We start from the raw sequence: 27,081 nt of genomic DNA, 5'->3' as shown, positions 1-27,081 counted from the left end.
TCCGTCGCCTTTCTCTCCAATGTATTGGTTATTCCCTCAGTATGTGTAAACGAGCTACTTCATTAGGCACAATCACCTAATAGTCAGGGGTATCCGCTTTCATTGCAACAGCCTTGGACATCGCGAGTTAAGAAAGGTCTGGGGACCATTAAGGCCGGCTATTTGACATTTCTGCAATCATAATGTTGATCATTAGCATTTAAGTGATTGGAACAGTAGTAAATCAAAAATAAATGTAGGAAAAAACTGTAGCTTCAGCCACGAAATGCATACAGTGACGTTTCGTTAAACGTATGCCTTCAGTTGCAACAATACCTAAATCATGAGTTTGTCGTTTTCCACAGACTAAAGCTTTCATCAGCAAAAGTTTCACTTACTGTATACATTGACGGAAATGGAATTATAGACAAAGAGCGATCGATTACAAATTTTGTACACAGTTATAAGAAGTACCAGAGCAACTTTTTTGGGAACGTGAAGGTGTGTGTTTTCATGAAATAGTTTAAGCTGCGGCGTACATAAATTGCCACAGATAGAAGTGAAGCGAAAGGAGCAAGCACATCCATCGTACAGAAGAATGGGACTTGCGCTCTGTGCTTCACACGTAATTCTGAAGATAATGGTAGGTGGTACCTGAATGTACCAAGAAATGCTCAATCATTCAACAAAAAAGTACACTGACTGTGAAAATTATAAACTTAAAAATACATAGCACTGAATTCTACCTACCACAAGTTAGGTAAGAATAGTTAGTAAATTTTGAGTGCAGCATATATAACATAAATATAGAGAAGACAGCGCAGAATTAAAGACCATTATGGCTTAATTTTAAATCTTATTTCATTCTGAGCCACGTCCATTTCAGGAAGCAGACACTTCTGCGATTCAGTCTGCTGCTGAATTGGGTCAGTGTTAAACTTCATTAGCGGCTGAATGAATTACCAAGTGATCAAAAGACAGTAACCTCAGATAGTGAGGGTGAAATGGTGGTACCGCAATAAATGGCATGTTATTGATGCGTCTGTACTCAATGTCAGCAATATCTACAGCGAAATTAATGCAGAAAATAGAATGCGCTTAAAAAAATTTACAGTTGCTGTCAGTACAACGTTTGTCGGGGCATCAATATGTCAGTCTCCACAAAGAAAATATGAGGTAGTGTTAGCCTCTGCATGAGCAGTAAAAAATGTTTTGAAGAGTACCAAAAAAGAAAAAAGAAATTAGAAATTGAACTATCCCCGTTTTATCTGTAATTCAATGTTTGATTGTCCCTGCGTTAAGCACATAATGCTGACAAAGATTTTACTCCTGGTAAATAAAGTATTAAACTGAGCAATATCTTTGGCCATTTCACTTACATTCTGTGTATTCGTCACATCGTGTTGCTCCTGAACATTTGCACAGTTTAGACTATTCAAATGTGTGTGAATTCCTACACCGAAGAGATGGCACGGCCGTAGCTCCGTTCATAGCATTCAACTTGATTACAGAGGATCACTACAGATGATTAATATGCTTCTTGGCTGTTAACAATGAGTATTCAAACGTATTTTAGAGAGGCCATTACTCTTTTCATTCATCACGAGGAATATCCTTGCGGAATGTGTACCACTTGTGCGTATTCAGTGACACTGAATAATGACACAAAACAGAAATAAAACATTGTTAAAATCAGTACTACTAACAACACGCACGTCTCTCTCCATGCACGTTCACCCTCGCACTGTCTAACCACCACTTACGTGTCACGCCGTATTAAAGAATTTATTCTCGAAAGGTGGCCAGTCAGAGGCCAGAAAATGGAATGCTTCTTCGGACGAGCGTGCTCTGGAAAGAAAAACTGGGGACTAGAAACGTATTTTTCAGTCGCTTCATATCTTTGAACACAAACCAGTGCGCGATCAGAGCGCAATAGTTGTAAAAATGAGGATACTTTGGAAATATAAATATTGTACGAAAGGTTCTAGACCTGTACCGTATTTATAGATCACATTGTGGGTAACATTGTGGTAATTTAAGATGTAAGGTATATTGTTTACAGCTACTTCATATCATCATAGGTGGTATTGTGTACATCATTCATACTTCCTTAATCTCATTCTTGGATACTCCGTGGCACCGTGCTGGATGATCTGTGGCGCTCTGTCAAAGTCGCAACATTGGTTTTCAGCTTGCTTCCAATTGTGAAACAAGAATTTTCACCTCCAAAGATTTGTCCTAATTTTATATGAAGAGGTCCATTCATTTTTTTGGCGAGTTAAAACCAGGCAGAGCCTTCCATGGGTTGTTGACACTGACGTTCTGCTATTCGTCCGGTAACTATTTTGTCATGAATTATGTCGGCAGAAGTTGAGGATACTGTATTTAGCAACTGTTGGCATAAGCCAATGTCTACTTTAGACTGACACAGATGCAGTGGTACTCATGAGTAGTTGATGTCCTCGAACCTGAACTAAGTGATCAGTGTTTGAAGAGGTCCATTCGTCAATTCCAGGTCTGCTCAACGTTGTAATTTGGTTTGATGACTTTCTCATCAAGCTTCAGTGATGGGTTCTTGGATTTGTCTCTTTTTTTTCTGGCGGCTGAAGTGCCCATATGAGGGCAGGTGAGTGTTACAGCGACGTTTCTACCATTGTGTTAGCAGAGTTCTTTTTGTCTTCGGCTGAGGAAGGTGGATGCTTGATAACACTGGCAACCATTTCAGAGGTGTCAATTTGGTGGTCCCTGGTACTGTCCTGGGTGTCATCTTTAGCAGTATGTACACTGTTGATCCACAGAGCACCGTAGTATTGCGCAACTGGGTAGAGCAAGGCAAGGGCTGATGCAACGACATTACGCTTCCCGTATAGTGCATTATTTGACTGAATGTCTCCCAATAGACTAACATCATGTTACAGAATTGGCAAGTCTTAGAATAGTGCCAGTTATCCTAAAATATTACAGTATGGCGTGTGTTTGTTGTAGAGAACAACTGCCCCAACATTGTGGCGCGGCGAGGCTGGGGAGCACGTCCGGCGAAGCAAGTGGAGTACATCATCAAGCCAGTGCAGTATGTCGTCATCCAGCACACCGTCTCGCCCATCTGCACCTCCATGAACGCCTGCGCCGAGCGCGTGCGCAGCATCCAGGCGCAGCACATGACCAACCTCAAGTTCGAGGACATCGGCTACTCGTGAGTACCATTGCAGCTATGCCATTCTAAAGTAGACACCGACTTCCGCCAACATTTGCTAAGCATGATATCTTCAACTCCTTCAGCCATAATTCATGACGAAATGGTATCAAACGACCGCAATTTTTCAGCAAGCGACCACATTGCTATCATAAAGTGTCGAGAACAACCACTTCAGGTCTCTCTTTCCTATACACCAGTAAAGTCACTTGGCGATGGGAACTGCTGCTAGTTTATTGGATCGTACCTTACGCTACGGCCCATTGGTGCGTGGCTCCTGGGCAATCACTTTGTCAGCGCACCTCATGATGGCAACGTGGTCGCTTTCCGAAATAATGTGGCCGGTGGGCGCTGACTTCGCGCTGTTCCCCTGTGAAACATTTCGTCTGTATGACAAGCTATCTAGCGGATTTGATAGACAGCTCTACAGATGTGCTCCATCTTGGCACCTATTTATGCATAAAATGAAGCAAAAAATGAATAAAATGTTGTCCGCTTTATTTGAACGCGCAATGGGTACAAATTCGGTAGAGGCTAATAATTTCATGCATGACGACAGCTTCAGGCTGGCTACGGTTACACAAAGAATGAACACTGTGATACACTGCAAATCAGTGAATAAAATTAAAGTCCATCGTATTGCTATTAGGAAGTCACCTGCTATCAAACGCCGAACACAGTCCAACCTCGCAGCATAGTTTATCAACAAGAGGGCAGTAAACGCGCATGTTGTCAGCATGTAGACTGACAAGAGAGCCTTGAAACTTTTTTATTTTAATGATTCTCTGTGCTTATATTGCTGAATGACTGAGAAGAAGAAACTTCTACTTTTTTTATGCTGAAGCTGGTGAGTGAAACTGAACGTGCTGAGCGTACTTTCTCTTTACTTGTTCTTATCCTGTCAACACTGACCTACAATATCCTGGCGCAACGCAATCTGACTGCTCAAAAAAAAAAAACCTTACTTCAAATAATTCAAAAGAATGGACCTGACTAAAAAGAAGTCCTAACAATAACCTATACATTCCATTAATCACTTACCTCACAAAAATCTTCATTACGCGAACTACTGCAATACAGCGAGTGCCAATACTGCCAGCTAAATAAGATTCCGACTACTGAAGTCACTAACTACTAATAGGCATACGGTTAGCAAAGAAAAGATTTTGTTGCAAACCAAATAATGTATTTTTTTACCTTAATGATGTCACATCCAGTTGAAACACGAATATGAATCGTCATTGACATCCAGTACAAAGGTATATAATCATGAATAATAGACAGTCTCCAAGTCAGATACTTCCAGATTGTTAGCTTACGCTAATACTTCAGACCTCTACCCTTCATCAATATAACTTCTCACATCTGACATCCATCACCGCTGGCTGTTCACCTCGAACTGCCCAACACTACTGGCCATTAACTTCCAACAGAGTCCAACCAGCCATAGTCTCTTACAAAGAAAGAGCAGTCAGAGATCCAAGGCAAAGCGATACACAGCGCTGCCAATACAGAAGCAGCCCACTTACAACCTTACGGTCTCGGAAATTCAGTGCAGGATGAGACTTCGCAGGTTAGTAGTACACCTCAAGGAGTTATCATGAAAGCTGTAAAGCGCACTAGTCAGTAGATTGAGAGGAAAAGACCTCTAAAGTTTTACGTGCAGCACGTATGCCAGTCAATATATAGGCTATGGCAGTACAGCAAAATCGCTGTCTCTCTAGCGACTCGCTTGCTAGAGGTTAGATCTTGCTGTCGGGTAACATTTTGTTCCTTTTAATTGTTTTGAAAATTAAAACTTTATTTAAAAGTTAATGACCTAAAATATTATTTTCGAAAGCTGGGAAGCTAACAACGGAACTGACAATCGACGTTCTCAACCGTTGCTTAAAGGCTCAAACAGGAAAAGAAATGATACATGTTTTGGGTGACACAAAGTCTTAGTCGCAAAATTCAGGAGACGTACGCTCCAAGAAGACTGAGAAAGATGATTTTCTCGTGCATATATATAAAAAATAACTAAGAACTTGATCTTACAAACTACCTTAAGCCTTGTCGAGCACTGACGGCGAGTGGAATGTAAAGAACGTAAAACGAATCTTACATCCTCCACCATCCAACTGTGGTAACTCGGGCCCTGCTGGTGTTGACGTAACTGTTCATGCAACTCTGACGACGCCGACAAAAGCAATCAATCAACCTCACGCATCCATTTGACCAGTAGTGGTTATAGACAGGCAATATCTGATCGGATGTTTCCAGACACGTGTTAGTGGACATTCAAATGGGGTGTATCCAACCTTCTCCTTTATGATGGGTTCAATTCTTCTGGAGATACTTTCAGTGAGGTGTCTGAATGTCCGTGGAGGAATGGCAGCCCACTCTTCCTGAAGAGCCGAAACGAGAGAGGGTATCTGTTTGGTGGGTCTGGAATAAAGTCTACATTTGGACTCATTCCAGAGCTGTTCCATTGGGTGCAGGTCCGGATTTTGGGCAAGCCAGTCCATTTCAGGGAAATTACAGTCCACAAAGCATTGCCTGCTGCTTTAACAGAGGGCATTGACATGCTGATGTGACCAGTCGTCGTCGTCTCCGAACTGTTCCTCTACTGTACGCAGCACACAATGCTGTAAAATGTGTTCAAACCTTTCTACATGCAGCGTTTCCTTAAGCGCAGAAAGAATACTACATCCTCTCCACGAGAAACAGCCTCATACATTAGAAACACCACATCTGTAGCTCACTGCTAGCACTACAAGTGATGGCAGGTAACATTCTCCAGGCTTTCGCCGAACTGAAACGCTTCCATCGGATTGCCACAGGCCTGAGTCATCACTTCTAGTCTTCCACTGTCCAGTGCGCGCCGCTCATTACACCACCTCAAGTGAAGCTTTAGCATTGTCTACAGGAATGGCTTATGACGAGCTCCTCGACCATTGTAGCCCATTTTTTAAAACTCCCTACGCACAGAAACTGTGCTAGATTGGACTGGCGGTGTCGCTTTGGAACACAAGAGGGCTTCCTTCAGTTGATTTCATGCGATTTACTTATAACCACATTTCGCCACAATGCTCGACGGTCCCTGTCCATAAGCACATGAGATCTGCTTGGGCTTGATGCAGGTAAGATTGGCCTTCACGTTTCCACTTCACAATTCCATCACCAACAGTCGACTTAGGCAGCTTAAGTTGATCCATAATGTCCCAGAGAATTATGTTACTCAGGTAGTATCCAATGAGTAGTTCACGTTAGAGGTCAATGGACACTCCTAATCGACCGATTATGCAGTTACATATGAGAAAAAGTACCATCACAGCTGTATCTTGAGAATGTATTTGTCTCAAACGACTATTTTCGACGGCACATTATCACCATCCCATGTGTGCTAGTAACAAGGACTCCACACTAAATGCGCCAAGGATATCTAATATTCTTTTGGCAGTGGTGGATCCTGAGAATGGCAACAATGTGCCTCCGAAAATAGTCGTGAGACAATAAAAACATTCTCAAGATACAGCTGTGGTGGCACTTTCTCTCATATATATCAGCTGAAGTCCCTCGTCCATGCAGTAGGCTGGATATACATAGATTCTGCTTCTACTGCTTCGCTACAGACAGCAAAATACTCCCCGGCTCCTGGGACATCTAATGGTAAATTACGCAACAAATATGGGTGTCCGCATCCATCTGATCAGATATGGTACACTGGTGATTAAGTGATAGGATATGGTTGTTTTCGTCTTAACGGCACTCTCGCGAGCACTGTTGGAAGTACAGCATTTTTTCATCCCTGCAACTTTTCAGATGAATGGATAGCGTTACATAGCTATCTGTCGAATCAAAATAAATACGTTCTCTTGATCCACTGGAAACAAATTTTATCCTGCATACGAACCAATATCCTGAGAACAAGCTATCTTTTGCGTTCTAATCTTCATTTCGGATGTGGTCTTCGAGGTTTTTACAAAAACAAAACAAAAACACTGCAAAATGAGTTGTACAAAAAGTATCTCGAAAAATTACGTTTAAAAATTATTCACTTTTGCGTACATCCACAACAATTACGGAAACAGTTTTTCCCGTTCTGATTTCAGCACTTCAATGAAACAGTTCTGGCAAAATTCTACTGCACCTTGAGGTGGTTATAATCGTTGCCCATGCATTTTTTGTTTGGCACAAGGGACAAACAGAAATCGTTAACAGGCAAATTAATGTCTTTCTCCGCCAAATACATTGCGATCAAAAGCATTCTGACAGCCCCAAAGACATGTTTTCATATTAGGTGCATTGTGCTGCCACCTACTGCCAGGTACTCCATATCAGTTACTCAGTCGTCATTAGACATCGTGAGAGAGCAGAATAGGACGCTCCGCGGAACTCACGGACCTCGAACTTGGCGGACCACATCAAACCAGTCAGAACACTGACTTAAAAAAGTCCTAAAGGCATGAAAGTGGCCTAAATTCATCGTCATATCAGTGAAGTGGATGGAGAAAACATAAAAAGTGATGATATGGTACGGAAAAGGGCGAAAGCGTTTAAAAATGGCCTTACGAATGTGCGTGATAAGGAACGAAGAGGGCGACCTTCATCTACATCTACGTGATTACTCTATTCACAATAAAGTGCCTGGAAGAGGATTCAATGTACCACCTTCAAGCTGTCTGTCTACCGTTCCACTCTCGAACGGCGCGCGGGAAATACGAGCTCTTAAATTTTTCTGTGCGAACCCTGATTTCTCTTATTTTATCGTAATCATCATTTCTCCCTATGTATGTGGGTGCCAACAATGTTTTTGCTATCGGAGGAGAAAGATGGTGATTGAAATTTCATGAGAAGATCCCGTCGCAACGAAAAACGCCTTTGCCACTCCAGTTGACGTATCATGTCTGTGGCACTATGTCCCTTATTTCGCGATAGTACAAAACGAGTTGCCCTTCTTTGAACTTATTGTCATCCGTCAGTCACACCTGATGCGGATCCCACACCGCTCAGCAGTACTCTAGAATAGGGCGGACAAGCGTAGTGTAAGCAGTCTCTTTAGTAGACCTGTTGCACCTTCTAAGTGTTCTGCCAATGAATCGCAGTTTTTGGTCGGCTCTACACACATCATCATCTGTGATCGTTCCAGTTTAGGGTATTTTTAATTGTAATCCCCAAGTATTTAGTTGAATTTAGAGCCTTCAGATTTGTGTGATTTGTCGCGTAATCGAAATTTAGAGGATTTCTTCTAGTACTCACGTGAATAACTTCACACTTTTCTTTATTCAGGGTCAACTGCCACTTTTTGCACCATACAGATATCTTGTCTAAATCATTTTGCAATTCGTGGATCATCTGATGAATTTACAAGACGGTAAATGACAGCATCATCTGCAAACAATCTAAGACGGCTACTAAGATTGTCTCCTATGCCGTTAATATAGATCAGGAACAGTGGTGGTGCTACGGAAGAGTGTCGAGGAGTAGATAGGTAGATCGATTAACTAATGGGCAGATAGTGAACCGAAGTGGGGAGAAAGAAATTTATGGCTCAATCCGACTAAAAGGAGGAGTCAGTCGATAGGACACACATCCTGCAGCATCAGATAATAAATTTGATAATGGAGAGAAGTGTGGGGGAAGGGAACAAAGGTTCAACTACAGTAAGGAGATTAAAATAGAAGTAGGTTGTAGCAGTTATGGAGAGCTAAAGAGGATTGCAAAGGATCCACTAACATGGAGGGCTGCAACAAGTCAATCATTTTCAAATAACTTCCGGGAATTCAGCCAGGTAACACTTTCAGCGACCGCCGATATTTCGGCGGGAGAACACCCCGCCATTTTCAAGGCAGTTTGCCTTGAAAATGGCGGGGTGTTCTCCCGCCGAAATATTGGCGGTCGCTGAAAGTGTTACCTGGCTGAATTCCCGGAAGTTATTTGAAAGTTGTATACGCCAGGAGAAACTCAGGTCTCAAGTCAATCATTGACTTGAAGATAACAATGACAGTTCGTAAAAACTTAAATGGGCGACAGTGGGTCAATATAACATAATAATTATCCGGCGACCACCAACTAACATTGTAAGGTTCAACGCGCTTCCGTAACTCACTAGACTTACATCTGTGTGGTTCCAGTACGGCAGATACCGCGCGGGTAACTGTAAATAAGCGGTTCTCGTCGTGTGCCGTACGCATCCACGTAAGTGAACGCCCACAGCGTTGCGTCTGCAGCAGCGGGAACTCCTGGTTCGGCAGCTGCCTTGACGGCACAAACATCCGGCTCCATTCAGCCTCTTGCAGCTCACTGGCCTAGCCACTTCCTGCTCTTCGTGTAAAAAGTATTTGTGTCTTGAGTCGCTTCTGTTGTGCTCTATAAATCTTTTTCTTCTACACCATCCATTAATCTATCTTCCTCTACCCTATGTAATACTTTTAAAGATTCCTCGATGCTGCTGTTGTTGTGACTGTAGTTTCGTAGATATGCACTAAATGAGAATTTAGTTCTAGTTTGTTTTTGTGCTCTCTGAATCTGGAGGAGAGACATCTACCTGTTTGTCCTACTTTGAAAGTTTCACATTCTCCATATTTGATTTTATAGATTCCTGATAGTGCAAATGGTTTTGTTTTGTGGCTGGTGTGTCTGACTGTTGTCCCTACTTTGCTGTTAGTGTGGAACCCGATTCGTACTTTTATTTTTACGATAATTGTAGGTTGTTCAGTCTGATATGGCATCATAATAAAGTACAGAAATGTATTTTGTTTTTTCTCGGTCTGCTCCTCGTGTTAATGTTATTTTTTATCTCTATTGTCGTTGTTGCTCGGTAATTTAGTGTACATTTTGTCTACCATTTTATTACTACCCTTTATTTGTTGCTACATGTTTTAGTATTCATAACTCCTCGGTAATTTTGTTCTGTTCTTATGGGTATTAATGCGCCTGAGTGACACGGACTGTTTTGGATTATGCTCTCATTAAAGTTTATAAGCTGCTTTGGGATGATAACGAATATTGCAAAGAAAATTGAAACTTAACTCTGGTTTTCGTTTGGCAGAGTTTATCTGTACAGGAAAACAAAATAAATTTATCATCAATGTGCATACGTCACCCTACTGGTAGTGAGCTTCTTTCGGCTCCAGTTGGGGATGCTGTTCACATGGAACAGACTTGCATAAAAATAAAATGTTGTTTTTGCCAGTTCACAACAAAATATAAAACAAACATTGTTGTGGAATCTTAATTCTGTGCAGTGTTACAAGTAACTCTGGCGTTCTAGAAGAGGACTGCTTGAAAACTAAGATGTGCACAAAGTAGCCACGTCAATGGCTGCGGCTACATATAAGTTTATAAGTAGCATTAAAGCTTTCAGTGTAGACACCACTTGTCACTACAGGGGGAAGAACATGTGTGTGCAATTTGCACTTTGGGAAATCTGTTGATTGGCATGCCTAGTGTGAGGTTTTGTTTGAGCTGTTTAGCATACCGCCTAAGAAGTTATAAGCCTGCCTGATCCCCGGCGTCCTACATGGAAAGGAAGCTCCCCATCAGATCACTCAAATTTTTAGAGAAACAATGCCACGCAACGGATAAAGTCTGAGTGAAAACTACTAAGGGTGGCCTAGTTAAGAATGGACATAAGAGTACCACACATCACAGATACATTAATGAAGGGGCTCATCTAACTACCAATGAAACTTGCAGTTCCTATAACAATTTCATTTATCATAAGACATCAAATAAAATTCTTTACCCGCCGAATCGAGCATATAAACATTTAATAAATGGACAATCTTGTAATCATGTACTATAGACTTGGCACAGGTGGATAGGCACATGAAAGCTTAAGGATGTGGTCAATGACCGCAGAAATGGTTAGTGAAGTGAAGAAAAATGGTTCAAATGGCTCTGAGCACTATGGGACTTAACAGCTGTGGTCATCAGTTCCCTAAACTTAGAACTACTTGAACCTAACTAACCTAAGGACATCACACACGTCCATGCTTGAGGCAGAATTCGAACCCAGCAGTGCGGTTCCGGACTTCAAGCGCCTCGAACCGCTCGGCCACAGCGGCCGGCTCTTGCGAAATCAGACCACTAATAATTTTATAAACAATTTTAACAAATTCCTATTCTTGGGTTTTTGTCATGGTTAACCAATAACGGTGTGATACAGGAAAGGAGATAAAAAGCTTTCCCACCATATCACAGGCTTCTAACCCCCAGCCAAGCCGAAACGTTTTCATGCAGACACGCACAGGAAAATGTGCATTCCGCCAAAATAATTACTGTGGGCCAGCTGGAGTCCTTCTCACTGGAATTTAAACGGACATTCCTTCATGGAAATACTGTGAACAATAGGGAGGTCACCTGGCTCTGATATCTTTCTTGTCAAAAAGGGCCCCTTTCAGCGTCTCATCCAATGCAGTTTTATGGAACGCAGGCTGCCCTCCTACACCTGCTGTGCAGAGATGGGACATCGTAACTTCCCCGTTCTTTACCTGCTCGGTGTTGCTTTAAGTGCTGAATATATTTGACACCTTGGTCCTTTTACGTTAACGTTCCTATCTTGAACCAGCTAAAGAAAGCACCCAGCACTACAGAAAAATCAATCCCCTTTACCATGATAAAAAGAAAGGAGAAACAGAGTAATTGACTGTGCACTCATTGGTAGCAGTGAATAATGTTTGCAGTTCTTATCCGACGTTAAAGACTAGATTACGACTATTGGTTTGTGCAGATTTAATTATCAAATAGGTTGCATGACAGTTTCGGTATAAACTGCTACGAAACACTATCTATAGGCACCATCAAATTCTATGCGAAAATACAAAACGGATCAGTCGTGTAAGTGTTCTGACACTGTAAGACGTGTATATTTCAATTGTCAAACCACAATTTATGAAAGATGTTTATATTTTATTAATAGGATTAAATAGGAATAATGAATATTTGTCATGTTGGAAATAATTGTGGTAGCAGGGAATGTCTGCACCAAAATATTGTTGGCAAGAGAGACCGCAAATTGATATAATTTTAAAAAGGGCGGGAGAGACAGCGTATGGATACATTTTAGAAAAGAGCGGGAAAGACCGCGCATTGATACATGTTGTAATGGTAGCAGGGATTGTCTGCACCGGAAAGCATTGTTGGCAGGAGAGACCGCACTTTAGCGTTCGTAGGAAGTCAGTAGTAAGCGAGATGTGAAGCGAGTTGGTAGCAGGTCTGAAGCGAGAGGTTGAGACGAGCAGTGTGCCTGCCAGCCACCAGCTATGATTTACAAGAGATTATAAACGGATGTACAAAGACATCAGCTAACTATTATCATAAGCGGAACTAATATTATTGAATTATTTTCTTTGCGAAACTCAAGACTACTGAAGGTATGTTTGCGCAATGCTAGTTGTAAGATTATTGTAAAAAGTAAGTCCCATTTGAACGTTTGTAAAATCATGTCATTACCAGCAGTAAATATTTGAAGAAACGTTTTCAGAATATAATTAATTTTTGCCAGCAATGTTGCATTACTGATTATAATCCATCCCAAAAACCATCAACGTAAAACTTTGCAAACATTTTATTGTTGTCAAGAAAAAGTGTAACTGTGAATTACGTAACTTCAGACAAATTAATTAAAGAATGTCAGCTCTGCTATTAAAGAATGTCAGCTTTGGTAATAAATACAGCCACTTATTATGACAGCCCACCAGCTGTTAATAGAGTATAGTAAACCAGAGTAAGTATATTCATGTCGCAGTTCGATGTAGCAGCCAGATGGCGATCCAGTAACAGTAAAAAAGGTAAGGAACAGTTTTGGGTTATTGCAGATAACGACTGAGGGCCACGACGACGACACATTCTATGTTTCGTCGAAATAATCAGAAAATCTCTTTTAATAATAGCAATTAAATTTATATGCGAAGATTGAGAAAGACAATAAATTTCAAAGGGAAGATTTCATTTGTTATTATTAAGCAAGAGATAGAAATGCTAAGGAAAGGTTTCATAGGTTATTGTAGAAGGGAAGGTTGAGTAACAAAAGAGACATATAGAGGAGACGGGAAGGTTTCAGCACACCTGTCCACTAGCGTAGCTGTGCCACAGTGCATATTACACATCGAAACTTGAGACGCTGTAGCCACTGGTACATGTTTTTCTGTACGTCTTAGTTTTCATGCAGTTGTCTTCTGAAAGCCTGGAGGTGCTCGCAAATAACCCTGTACTTCAGTTTTTAATATGCATTACAGCTTTTGCCTCTGTTTGTACAATAGCAGTTGTGGCATTAACTTGGCTCGCCGGCCAGTTGGCGCTTGGTACTGAGAGGTACGGCCGTGTTGCAGGTTCCTGGTGGGAGGCGACGGCAACGTGTACGAGGGGCGAGGCTGGCACAAGCAGGGCGCGCACACGCGCGGCTACAACAAGAACTCCATCGGCATCGCCGTCATCGGCGACTTCACAGGTGAGCCGGCGCGGCGCCTCCAGCTACTGTCTCCCGCTGCACCAAAAAATCAAATGTTCAAATGTGTGTGAAATTTTATGGGACTTAACTGCTAAGGTCATCAGTCCCTAAGCTTACACACTACTTTACCTAAATTATCCTAAGGACAAGCACACACACCCATGCCCGAGGGAGGACTCCAACCTCCGCCGGGACTAGCCGCACAGCCAATGACTGCAGCGCCTCAGACCGCTCGGCTAATGCCGCGCGGCCCCACTGTACCCTCGACTGCGTTGGTGCCGTGTGTTGACTCGAGGGAACGAACTTCTATGACCTCTGACGTGTTGAACACAAGTGCCATCACTCGCTTCCCCAGAAACCCCTCTCTTTGGAAGAGGAATCAAAATAAACGAGCATGTATCTCGGCTTGTTGGTAGATACTCAACTGTTTCTGAAAAAAAGTCGGTTTTTGAGGCATTTTCGAGGTACTTCATGTGCCCTTTGTCGAGCAATATCGTCAGACTAAGTTGTGGAGAGACATAGATTTTTCTTTAAATTTTGCCCATTATTAGGTTTATTTTGCTTTTAATTTTCCCTTTATTATCTTTTTGTTTTTCATTTATAAATGGTTCAAATGGCTCCTGACTAGGGAACCTCCCCATTGCACCCCCCTCAACTTTAGTTATAAGTTCGCACAGTGGATAGGCCTTGAAAAACTGAACACAGATCAATCGAGAAAATAGGAAGAAGTTATGTGGAACTATGAAAAAATAAGCAAAATATACAAACTGAGTAGTTTACGCGCAAGATAGGCAACATCAAGGATAGCGTCAATTCAGGAGCGCCGTGGTCCCGTGGTTAGCGTAGGTAGCTGCGGAACGAGAGGTCCTTGGTTCATATCTTCCCTCAAGTGAAAAGTTTAATTTTTTATTTTCAGACAATTATCAAAGTTCAAGCACTCACACATAATCATCTTCGCTCTCCAAAATTCCAGGACATGTTCAGATTTTCTTGGACATATGCAGGATTTGACGGTCTACACACGGAAAAATTTGAAAACGTTAAAAACATAAGTTTTGACAGAGCACAGGGAAAACTGTACGGCTGTGAAACTGTTGCATTCATTTGTTGCAGTTTGTGACACTCTTATGTTTTCATTACTTTTTTGGGAGTGATTATCACATCCACAAGAAAACCTAAATAGGGCAAGGTAGAAGAATCTTTCTACCCATTCGCCAAGTGTGCAAGTTAGGTGGGTCGACAACATATTCCTGTCATGTGACGCACATGCCGTTACCAGTGTCGTATAGAATATATCAGACGTGTTTTCCTGTGAAGGAATCGGTTGACCTATGACCTTGCGAGCAAATGTTTTCGGTTCCCATTGGAGGGGCACGTCCTTTCGTTTACTAATCGCACGATTTTGCGGTGCGGTCACAAAACAGACACTAAACTTATTACAGCGAACAGAAACGTCAATGAACGAACGGACAGATCATAACTTTGCGAAAAAAGGAAAGTAAACTTTACACTCCAGGGAAGACCTCTCGCTCCGCAGCTGCTCACGCTAACCACGAGACCACGGCACTCCTAAATTGACGCTATCCTTGATGTTGCCTATCTTGCGCATGGACTACTGTTTGTATATTTTATTTTTTTCATAGTTCCACACAACGTCTTCCTCCTTTCTCGATTGACATGTGTTCAGTTTTTCAAGGCCTATCCACTGTGCCAACTTATAGCTAAATCTGAGGGGGGTGTGATGGGGAGGGTCCCTTGTGAGCACTATGGGACTTAACATCTGAGGTCATCAGTCCCCTAAAACTTAGAACTACGTAAACCTAACTAACCTAAGGACATCACATATATCCATGCCCGAGGCAGGATCGAACTGCGACTGTAGCAGTCGCGTGGTTCCGGACTGAAGCGCCTAGAACGCACAGCCACACCGGCCGACCTATCATTTATACTGGGTGGTTATAATTAAACTTTCAAACCGCTGTAGAAACACCACTGGTCAAGATGACTTCAAATTTCAACGGAATATTATTGGAGAAGGGAAGAAACGTACGGCAGAAGAAAAATATAGTTACAAAATGTATCAATAGATGGCGCTGTAACCATCATAATTTAATAGTAGTCGACTACAAAGACAAACGAATTATACAACGATGCCTAAGGTGTAAGTTTGTACGTTTGACGTTGAACTAACTGTACTACTCAATGTGCATGGGTGTACAGGTGTCATCCTATTAGTTACGTAAGCCCATCCACGACTGCAACGTCCCGAGGCCAAAAACCGCATAAAGCATCACTCACATCGGTTTTTAATTGTCGTGCGGCCAGACACCGCATAAAAAGCATAAGTAAAAATGAAATCGGATTATTAATTTCCGGTGACTGGCGCAAAACATGTTAAATATCTTGTCCACAGTTTCCTGCAACAAGATGAAATCGAGAAACAGCATGTTCTACAATTAATCGAACTGTTTCCGGGGTCCGTTCAGAACCTTTTGCGCAATGTGTGCCTTCAATGCAGCTAACTTTGCAATCGGAACACTATATTTCAGATAGCACCACAACCAGAAGTCACACGGATTAAGATCAGGTGATCGGGAGGGCCAGGCTGTAGGGAAATGGCGGCTGATAATTCTAGCAGTTTCGAAATGGCGCTTCAGTAGCTGCTTAACTGGATTTGCAGGGTGCAGAGGTGCGCCATTTTGCATAAAAATGATCCCATCCACAAATCCACGCTGTTGGATAGCTTGGATGACGTGGTTGCGCAAAAGACACTCGTAGCGCTTACCAGTGACGGTAGAGGTAACAGGACCGGAAGCACCTGTCTCTTCGAAAAAATATGGCCCTGTGATAAATGATTCCGTAAACCTACACCACACAGTGACCTTTTCAGGATGAAGTGATACTGGTTATTTTCGAGTGGCTTTTCCGTTGCTCATTCGACAATTCTGTGTATTGCCATATCCTGTCAGATGGAAGTGGGCTTCGTCTGTCCACAAAATCTTCCACGTCCAATCATTGTCCACTTCCATGCGAGCAAGAAATACTAAATCAAAGGTCTCTCTTGCTGGCAGGTCAGCAGGAAGCAACTGGTGCACATGGGTAATTTTGAATGAATAGGAAAAAGCAGGATGTTTCGTAGGATTTTACGCATCGTGGTCACGGGTATGTCCAATGTTCGGGCAATTCTCCGTGCACTACACGTTTCCACACCACCACTCGTCTCCTCCTACACTGCTGTGGCCACTGCTGAATCAATTCGTTTCCTCCCTCTACCATGTTTCACACCAAAAGAACCCGTCTTTCCGAATTTCCGAATCATTTTCTCCAGACCCTTGGCAATCATCGGACCAACGCCTTTAATTCAAACCCTTCAGTGTGCGGAACTCCTGCAGAGTGGCTTGTGCACAGTCATCAATCTTGTAATACAGCTTTATACGTAGAGCGCGATCCTGCAATGAGACAGTCACGGCTAGAGGAGGAAAAGCCGTGTACCCAGCAAGTAATACCAACTTCAGTGGGTCGTGCCCATGACAGGTGTTTTCATTTAGATATTCTGACACATACAGCGCCGTCTATTGATCAATTTTCACACTATTTTTCTTCTTCTACCATACTGTTTCCCTCTTCTCCGATAATATTCCGTTGCAATTTGACGTCAATCTGACCAGTGGTATTATTTCCACAGCGTTTTGAAAGTAGAATTATAATCACCCAGTGTATCTGTCCGTGGAAGATTGCTGCACTAATGTTTTCCTGTATATACTGACATAACGGTGCCCTTACTCATCTACTAATGTCAGATGAATGAATTAAAAAAAAATTATTTCAAATTATTTTCGGTGAAATTCCTGTAGTGTATCTTGATTCATAATCAACTGCAAGCAACAGTTTTCAGAAAAGTGATCCGTTATGCATGGTTTGGCGCGAAATGCTCACCAGTGTTAAAGACGTTTCTTTCCCGATTGAGATTCGTGCGAGGAAATGTCCCTACGGCAAACCTGCTTTCACGCGATGGTTGTGGTGTTCGGAAAATCTGTGCTTCGAATGTTTCTATGGCCAGTATCATCCACGGAAATGCACCAGATCTTCCTGAAGAATAAACATATGAATAAACTGTAAGAATTAACATAAGAAATGATGCAAGGATCAAATAGCCGAGTATAAGAATTTCAAAAGATTGTAGCCCCCAACATACCACATACAAATATATTGTACAGTAAATGTCTGACACTGTGAAATGCAGTTGTAATTTTACAATTAATATAACGCCATTGTATCATCTATTTTGATAAGAAACATTCATGTAATAACCTTCTACGGACATGGGTACGTATAACAATAAAAATGAAATAAAATAAATGAAATTAATCGGTTTTCCAACACTGGTCACTAAATTAAGAATCCACGATGCTGATCACTGGCCCACCCTTTCGCCCGAGGATATCGCGCTGTATCTATGGATAAGCCGAGAAACGAATAAGCGTATTTTGGCTCCTCTTCCAATGAATGAACTTCCTGGGCGATCGGGTGATGGCACTTGGTGTGTTCTCATGAATGGCGGCGCAGTACTGTCTGCCCCAAGGAAGCGAAATAGGATCGCCAGTGCTTTAATTTCTCGTAAACGATTTGAGAGAGAGGATGAACAACACTACAGGATGCTGAGTATGTGTTGTGTGCAGAAAATTATTCTCGTTGGACGATATTAACGTATAGCAGAAACATAAAATTTTGATGCAGAGTAAATAATGGCAGCTCTCTTAGAGAGGCACCTAGATGAGAACAGGTACATTAATTATCTGATTAAATGCAGCCGAACACCTATTAGTGGACATTAATGTGGAGTGTGTCCACCCTTCACCTTTGTGACGGCTTTAACTCTGCTGGCGACACGTTTAGTGAGTTCGTTGAATGTCTGTGGAGGAATGGTAGTCCATTTTTCCTCAAGAGCCAAAAGCAGCGAAGGTTGGATGCTGTGGTCTAAAGTGAAGTCGACATTCGTACTAATCCCAAAGGTGACACATTGGGCTCTGGTCGGGATTCTTCTCAAGCCAGTCTATTTCATGAATGTTATATTCCACAAAGCATTGCTTGTTGCTTTATGGAAGGGTGCACTGACATGCTGATACGAACAATCATCCTCTACGAATTGTTCATCTCCTGTATGCAGTACACAATGCTAGAAACTGTGGTCGTATTTTTACGTATTTAGTGTTTCCTTTCGCTCAATAAGGTGAACACAGGCTAAACACGAAAACATGCCCATACAATAACACCCCAATCTGCAAACTTCAATATTTGCGTTATACATTACGGCAGGTAATTTTCTGAAGGCATTCGCCAGTGTCAAACAGTTCCAACGCATTGCCACAAGGTACAGCCTGATTTATCACTCAGTCAATCGCTTCCAGCCTTGCAGTGCCCAGTCTCCCTGGTCTTGATTTAGCTATGGTTGTTCCGTGGAACTTCCATTTCACAATTGTATCACAAACAGTCAATGTGGGTAGCTTTAAAAGGGTTGAAATGCCGCTGATGGAACTTTCACTGGGGTGACATCTAATAACTAGTCCAAGTTTGAATTCTCTGAACTCTCCTCGCCTACCCATTCTGGTCTTCCTGCTTTTGTACTGACAACACTATACTCTCCACCTCCTCTTACACTGGCGCCCGTGATGCCTAGTGGCCAGTTCTACATTGATAAGATTAGTATTTTCGCCCCATACTTTGAGAATACGTAACTCTCGATCTCTAGCTCCTAGGACGTGACAATTTTGTGTCATCACTGAGTAACGTTTGTTAAAGCAGTAATAGAATTTGCATTTATTTGTGATAGTTAAATCGTTAAAACTATTTGTCTACGACATGTATTTTGAATGCACATTTAGATTTCGATACTGTTAATTAGGGCATCATGCGCGTAATATTACTCATTGTTTCATGCGTCTTTCAAGATCCATGTAAACATTCAGAAGAGAAATGAGGTCCACGAAAGAATTGCTCTAGTGGGGCCGAAACCTATAGATATGTGACGTACGTATACAAACAAATGATTAAAGCTTCGGAAAAACTGAGTGATTTATTCAAGAGTAAGAACTTCATTAACTGAGCAAGCCAATAACGCGGTGGTCCACCTCTGGCCCCTATGTAAACAGTTATTCGGCTTGACGTTGACTGATTGAGCAACTGGAGGTCTTCCTGAGGAATAACATGCCAAACCCTGTGCAATTGGCGCGTTAGATCGTCATAAGCGACAGATGATTGGAGGCCGTGCCCATAATGCTCTGAACGTTCTAACAATACCACCACTTGCAAAGTAAGTTAGAAATCAGATTAATAATGTTGCTCACGCAGCATATGTTCGCTTTATCGGGCAACAACAAAGTTATTGACTGTGGCTGGTATCGTCAGAATGGAAATAATGAAGTCACTGTAAAAGTCATTAATTTTGGCACTTATCTTGAATGGATTCCCACGTAGATTTCGTCGAAGTTATGGCTCATCTTGTTGATTATAGGGTGACTCCACTTTGACTGCTAAAAGGTCCAGATATGTATTTTAGCACCGGAAAATGTCTGACACGCAGTGAAGTAAGGTTTAAACCTAATTTCAAATTATTTCTCCTGGACTCCTACTCCACTGGCGAATTTGTACGTAATAACCTGGTAATCAGTAGAAAAAGTTTAGTTTTCAAATTCAGTTGCATGAGTAGGAATAAAATGATAATGTTTGTTAATGTGAACACTAATCGTGCATATATATTATGGAAACTGACTCGTTCCATATAATTTCGATAAAAAAGTCGTTCAAATTATCTATGGAATATTTAACTAACTGCGGCACAACTTGACTGAAAGAAGGGATCGGTTGGTAGGACACACTCTGAGGCATGTAAAAATGGTCAGTTTGTGAATGGGCGAAGTGTGGGGACAGGCTCTAATACAGGAAGCGGGTTCAACAGGATAGTGTGGGCTGGAAAACTGCATCAAACCAGTCTCCGGACCGGAGACAACAACTACTGTGGAAAGGACATTGCTAGGTATTCTTGTTTTATGAGACGCTCTGCATCCTTGAGGATCTTCTCGTAATAAAACTGTGGATCAAAAAGTATGTCTAATCTACTCTGAATCTCGGCGCTGAGTCACGTGACGAATGGGAAACGTGGTATTTGTCACGGAAGGCTGCGCTGCCAGGCACGCAGCTGCGACCCGCGCCATCAGTAGTGTAACCAGCAGCCGTGGAATGCGAGACGCGAGACACCGTCGCTGCAGCCGGGACTTCACCCGGAGCGGGGTCTGCCTGACCTCAGCGGGAAACACGCCGGCGCGTCAGCGGCCGCTCGTTACAAGGACGCCGCGAGGCCCCTGACCGCTCCGCCGTTAAGGCCGCATCAGCTCCAATAACTACGGGCGCTAATGGCAGTGGCGTACCGCCGCCCTACCGTCGACGGAACGTTGGGCGCGCAACGTTGTGAAGCGACCAGCTACACGAGGACAGTCACCGTGAATAAATCACGCCTTTGACAATGTCTTCTTCAGTATATCTGATCAAAAAGATCCGGACACCTGTTAGTGGACATTGTGGGATGCGTCCACCCGTCGCCTTTTCCACGGTTTGAACTCCGATGGGGACACTTTCACTGAAGTGTCAATGTTTGCGGCGGAACGGCAACCCCCTCTTCCCCAAGAGCCGAAACCACACAATGTAGTGACATTGCACGCTGGGATCTCGACTGAAGTAGTCGTTCTGACTCGTCCCAAAATTGTTCCACTGGGTTCGGGTAGGGACTCTCGGGTAGGCCAATCCATTTCAGGAATGTTAATTTCAACGAAGCGTTACCTCGCAGCTGCTACTTTGACACAGTGCTTTGCCACACTGACACAATCATCGTCTGCAAACTGCTCCTTCACTCTATACTGTGCATAATGTTGCAAAATTTATTCATATCCGCTACGGTCGCAGGTTCGAATCCTGCCTCGGGCATGGATGTTTGTGATGTCCTTAGGTTAGTTAGGTTTAACTAGTTCTAAGTTCTAGGGGACTAATGACCTCAGCAGTTGAGTCCCATAGTGCTCAGAGCCATTTCAACCATTTCCATTTTATTCATATCCTTACGTATTTAGCGATTTCGTAAGCACAATAAGGGAACCACGCAACAATCTATAACGTTAATCCACCTTCTCCGTTGCTCTGTTGGCCTTTTCGGCAGGTGACGTTCTCCGGGCATTCACCAAATCCTAACGCTTCCATTGGATTGCCAAAAGATATTTCGTTATTCATCGCTTGAAATCACTCGTTTAGTCATCCACTGTCAAGTGCCGTCGCTCTTCACAACACCTCGCTGACTACAGAAATCTGTCGCTTAAGAGGAGCTACTCGGGCATTGTACCTCATTCATTTTAGTCCTCTGCAAGTGGTCTCGCTGTCGCATTCTCGCTTCCCGAGCACGGGGTCCTGGCTTCGATTCCCAGCGGGGTGAGGGATTTTCATCTGCCTCGAGATGACTGGGTGTTTGTGTTTCCCTCATCATTTAATCATGGTTCATGAAAGTGGCACGACTGAGCAAAGGTTAGGAGTTTGTACGGGCGCTGATAACGGCGCAGTTGAGCGCCCCACAAACCAATAATCATCATCATTCATTTTAACTCCCTATCCGCCCCATTCATTGCGCTAGCTAAGCTGTGGGTAGCGCTTTGGAACTCGCGAGTGATCCCTTCCGCTCATTTCATGCAACTTTTGTCCCACCCCCTGCAACCCTTCAACGCTCATTGGCTCCCCCTGTCCGTCAGTTGGAGGTCTCCCTGGCCTGGGTTTTCATCTGGTTATTCCTTTGCATTTACACCTCAGTCACGTCACCGACAGTCAACTTGGGTAGCTTTAGGGTTGACATGTCCCTAGTCGATTTGTTACTCAGGTGACATCCAATGAATACTCCACGTTCGAAGCCGCTGAGCGCTCTGCTGTTACTGCTTCTCTGACAACGCAGTGCTCCCTGCCTCCTTTCATAGTGCCGGGTCCGTCTCTCCTGACACCTAGTGCTCAGTTCCTCATAGTGTGTTCGCATCCCCGTATGCTTCCGTGCAGAGAGTTAATAAGAGATCGCAATTTTTTCCTTCCGACGAAACGATGTCACCTAAAGTGTAACTGTATAGTCGTTACCTCAAATTTGTTAGAGCCAATGGGTCATTTTCCTACCAACTCTAGTTTTTAGACAGAGGCGCAATCATATTCCAGTCGATTTGAAAACGCAACACTGGCAGGTGCAGAAGCACGCTGGTTTCGGAAGCGTGTCATGTACGTTTTGTCATGTACCACGATTAAGACCAAAGCCATGGGATTCATCCACAGACACTTAAAACATCTCCTCTTACTGCAATATGCGGAGTAAACACCATTTGCTACACATCCCCAAGGAACACAGATGCCATAGTTACACCAAGCACCATGACCATCGCCACCTTGAAAACTAAAACTTAACCACAGACTATTGATTCTACATTTTGCATCATAGCTGTTGTCATCTATTCGGGCACATGAATTACTTACATTTATGCTGTGAAGTGATGATAGTCTGTATCAGATCCTTACGAATCGAGCCATCAATGATTTATGTGCTTGAACATAAACTAAAAGGTTCCTGTAATAGTCACGAAGGAAGCCTGACGGTTGGTTTTTCAGAATTTGACGAACTGTCTCGGGATTTCTAGGTCTTCAAAATTAAGTTGTCTTTCACTTCACATTAACATTGATTGCAGTGGATCTGGGCACACCACTACTTGAACTTTCTTTCCAATACTGGTTCTCCCCAAGAACTGCTCTCTCCTTTGACTCGTCCTGACATTAACGAACCCTCTGTTGGTGTTACATTCCGTCTGTAAACATCTGCTTTCGAATTACTTTCCCAACCAGCACGTTCAGTAGTTGTCTAACAACGTTACACAACTTGTACTTAGACTTTTCTTCCTAGCTGTATCAAAGTTATTCTATTCCGGAGGCAGAGATCTTTGTTCAAATGCATAATGATAGAAATGGAAATGCCGTGTGGCTAGGGCCTCCCGTCGGGTAGACTGTTCGCCTGGTGCAAGTCTTTGGAATTGACGCCACTTCGGCGACTTGCGTGTCGATGGGGATGAAATAAGGACAACACAACACCCAGTCCCTGAGTAGAGAAAATCTCCGACGCAGACGGGATTCGAACCCGGCCCGTTAGGCATGACATTCCGTCGCGCTGACCACTCAGCTACCAGGGACGGACAATAATCAAGATCATCGTATATTTAGACGGTCGGAGACATCGTAGGAGAAGCATTTTTTTCTCTCATCAGCGATTGCTCATAGCCACCACCACCACCACCACCATCACCACCATCACCACCATCACCATCTTCTCCAGGTCGCTTCAGAGCCGTATGAGACTTCGGACGGCAAAAATAGTTTTGTTATCCATTTCATAATTTTAGATCAGTGGCTTAGTAATAAGGGGCCAGGTTATGCACAAAAAAGTCCTCGGCTCGAGCTCCAGTAATTTTGCACTGTTTCACCGGTAGCAATGTTCGTTAAAGTGAAAAATACAACGCTGCACCGTCGTTCGGAATCCGTGTTAACCTGTCGGTGACCCTTCAAATGACTGGGCAAGCTAGTTCAAAGAATGGACAAAGGCAACAGCATACCACATACAATAGGACGACGCTTATTAGAGCACTTATATTAGATCTACTATTTGTCGTATGCATCAATAGTGAGAACCCAAGGCTGTGTAACATGTCAGAAAATAGGAGTATAAAATATGTACACCGATGAGCCAAAACGATTATGGCCAACTTTTTAATAGTGCGCTGTTCCACTTTTCAAACACAGTACATCCCATGTTCTGCTTTGCATCGTGTCTACAGGTCCTTGAAAGGATTCAAGAAGAATGTGGCACTAGATGTTACACACAGATCAAGCAGTTCGCGCAGATTACGGGATGGTGGTTTACGGTCACGCAGCTGGCTCCCGATGTGTGTTCCAATGGGCGTAGATCAGGCTCATTTGCGGGCCAAGACATCAATGGGAGTTCACTGTAATAGACCCTCAAAACACTGCATCAGATTCTGACACTGCAACACGGAAAGTTATCATGCTGGAAAATGTCATCGCCGCAGGGATTGTGTTCAAGCATGAAGCTATGCAGGTGGTCCGAAATATGTTCATGTAGTCCACTGCTGTTATGATTCCTTCGATTACCACCACAGATGCCGTGGAAGCCCAACTCATTGTACCGCCATAGCATAATTCTGCCCTTACCGGCCTGCGTTTATGGCGCGGTGCATGTTTCGTACAGCGATTTGCCTGGATGACTGCCTCTGACAGTCATCGACCTGGTATAACAAGAAATGCGATTCATTCGACAGGCGACACGTTTCTATTGCTCCACGGTGGAAACTCAGTTATGCTGTGCCCACTGCAATCATAACTGACGATGTCGTCGGGTCAGTACAGGGACACGTAGGGGTCGCGTGTTGTGGAGCTCAGTGTTGAACAATGGCTTTGAACGGTGTGCTCAGGAACACTTGTGCCTTCACCAGCATTGTACTCTGTCGTCAGATCTGCCACAGATAGCTGCCTATCCTGGATTACACAGTGGGGATCCTCCGACCCGTACGTTTTGTGATGAAACCTTACGGCCTACTAGTGGTTTCACTGTCCTTCAACCACTTTCCATTGGTACTCACGCAATACAGCAGGCGTCCAGCTTCACCGTTTGAGATTCTCGTTACGAGCCGAAGCGCCACATCAATGTCCCCTTTGTCAAAACCGCTTGCATCAATGGATGTCTGCATTTGCGGCCCGTATCTTCGCTGTAATGACCGCCCATTCGTCTCCCTTCTGCTTGCTTTTTTCCTTACTGGGTCACGTGGCCGCACCACCACCAGGAGGCATTCAACCTCGGAGTGTTCATAATGTTTCGGCTTGTCAGTGCGCTTACAAAGAAAAAAAAGATAAGTTGTTGCACCCTCCGCAGATCCCAGGTGAAATATTCATCTTGCATGTGGGATACGTCAGGAAATCTTAACCATATTTGCATTTAAAAGGTAACAACAAACTTGCAAACCATTTAAATTTCCCAAAGGCGAATGAGATAATTTTTAAAGGAAAGTATGTTTCCAACACTTACGTTACTGCGCTGAACAAGTTCAAAAGTCGATTTTATGTGATACATTATGTGATACACCCCGAGCTGTGCTGTATGCGCCATGGCATAGTCGCTTGCTGACGTCCGCGGGTCCTCACTTCAAATCCGATCAACACCAAATATTTATTTATTACTTGCCATACCTGGAAAGTTCTCGAACTTTATGTTGTAATGATGCATATTCTCGAATGTTAATGTTTGCATGAATGGTAGCGCCTTCCTTCTGTACATCGTTTTCCGTGATGAAACGTGCTTGCAGTGCGAACAAGGGAACCATGCGAACTTCCCCTCACCGTTAGATTCATATTGACAGGGTGTGTAGGACATTACTAGGACTTAAACGTATCAAAACAGGAAGACACAACTCTCAACCGTTTTCGAAAAGATAGTTTCAAAATTGTAAGTGTGCTTATGTACTTTTGAGGACAGCTAGTACTCAGACAGCAGCCGACCGAGTAAATGTTTTATAAGCGCAGGGTCTCTGATTCGAATCGCGCTGTCGGCAGTTTCTTTTTTAATTCTCACGTACTTCTAACAGATTTATTGTGACCGTGCAAATTATCAATATTTAATTATTCATTTATTATTTTCCTAATCTTCGTCCTGAAAAAAAAAGGAATTGGACGTGAAAAAAGGATAAACAAAAATGTCCGATAAAATCACTATAATCATTTCATTCATATTATTATATCTAAATTTGTAACAAATATAATGTGTAACCTATGCAACACTGCACGAATCTGGATGAGACTGATCGCAGAAACTTGTAGAACAGTTTAAGAATTGCGACATACGGCACATGTAATCAGGCGAATTTTTGCAGGTGGATGCTTTTTTCATTGTTTCTATTATATAACAGACTTCGTTTACATTCGTACATAGTTCTCGGTCGCCACACATTTTAAGGGCGTATCACGCATGTCGAAGCATATTACAGAATATTGCTACAGACAGCTCACAAAAAATACACTCCTGGAAATTGAAATAAGAACTCCGTGAATTCATTGTCCCAGGAAGGGGAAACTTTATTGACACATTCCTGGGGTCAGATACATCACATGATCACACTGACAGAACCACAGGCACATAGACACAGGCAACAGAGCATGCACAATGTCGGCACTAGTACAGTGTATATCCACCTTTCGCAGCAATGCAGGCTGCTATTCTCCCATGGAGACGATCGTAGAGATGCTGGATGTAGTCCTGTGGAACGGCTTGCCATGCCATTTCCACCTGGCGCCTCAGTTGGACCAGCGTTCGTGCTGGACGTGCAGACCGCGTGAGACGACGCTTCATCCAGTC

General features: G+C 43.0%; 1 protein-coding gene across 1 annotated transcript in view; it reads left to right on the top strand.

Annotated features, from left to right (window-relative positions):
• Positions 1–27,081, top strand: part of LOC124794167 (peptidoglycan-recognition protein SA-like) — a 70,814-nt gene that overhangs the window by 23,592 nt on the left and 20,141 nt on the right. Inside the window, exons 2-3 of the mRNA XM_047258077.1 lie at positions 2,965–3,172; positions 13,489–13,607. Of these exons, the coding sequence (XP_047114033.1) occupies positions 2,965–3,172; positions 13,489–13,607 (327 nt within the window). The remainder of the gene's footprint in view (positions 1–2,964; positions 3,173–13,488; positions 13,608–27,081) is intronic.

Source organism: Schistocerca piceifrons, chromosome 1, assembly GCF_021461385.2.
Source record: "Schistocerca piceifrons isolate TAMUIC-IGC-003096 chromosome 1, iqSchPice1.1, whole genome shotgun sequence".
Classification (NCBI taxonomy): Eukaryota; Metazoa; Arthropoda; class Insecta; order Orthoptera; family Acrididae; genus Schistocerca; species Schistocerca piceifrons.
The sequence above is the reverse complement of the archived record's forward strand: the minus strand, read 5'-3'. Positions and strand labels throughout refer to the sequence as shown.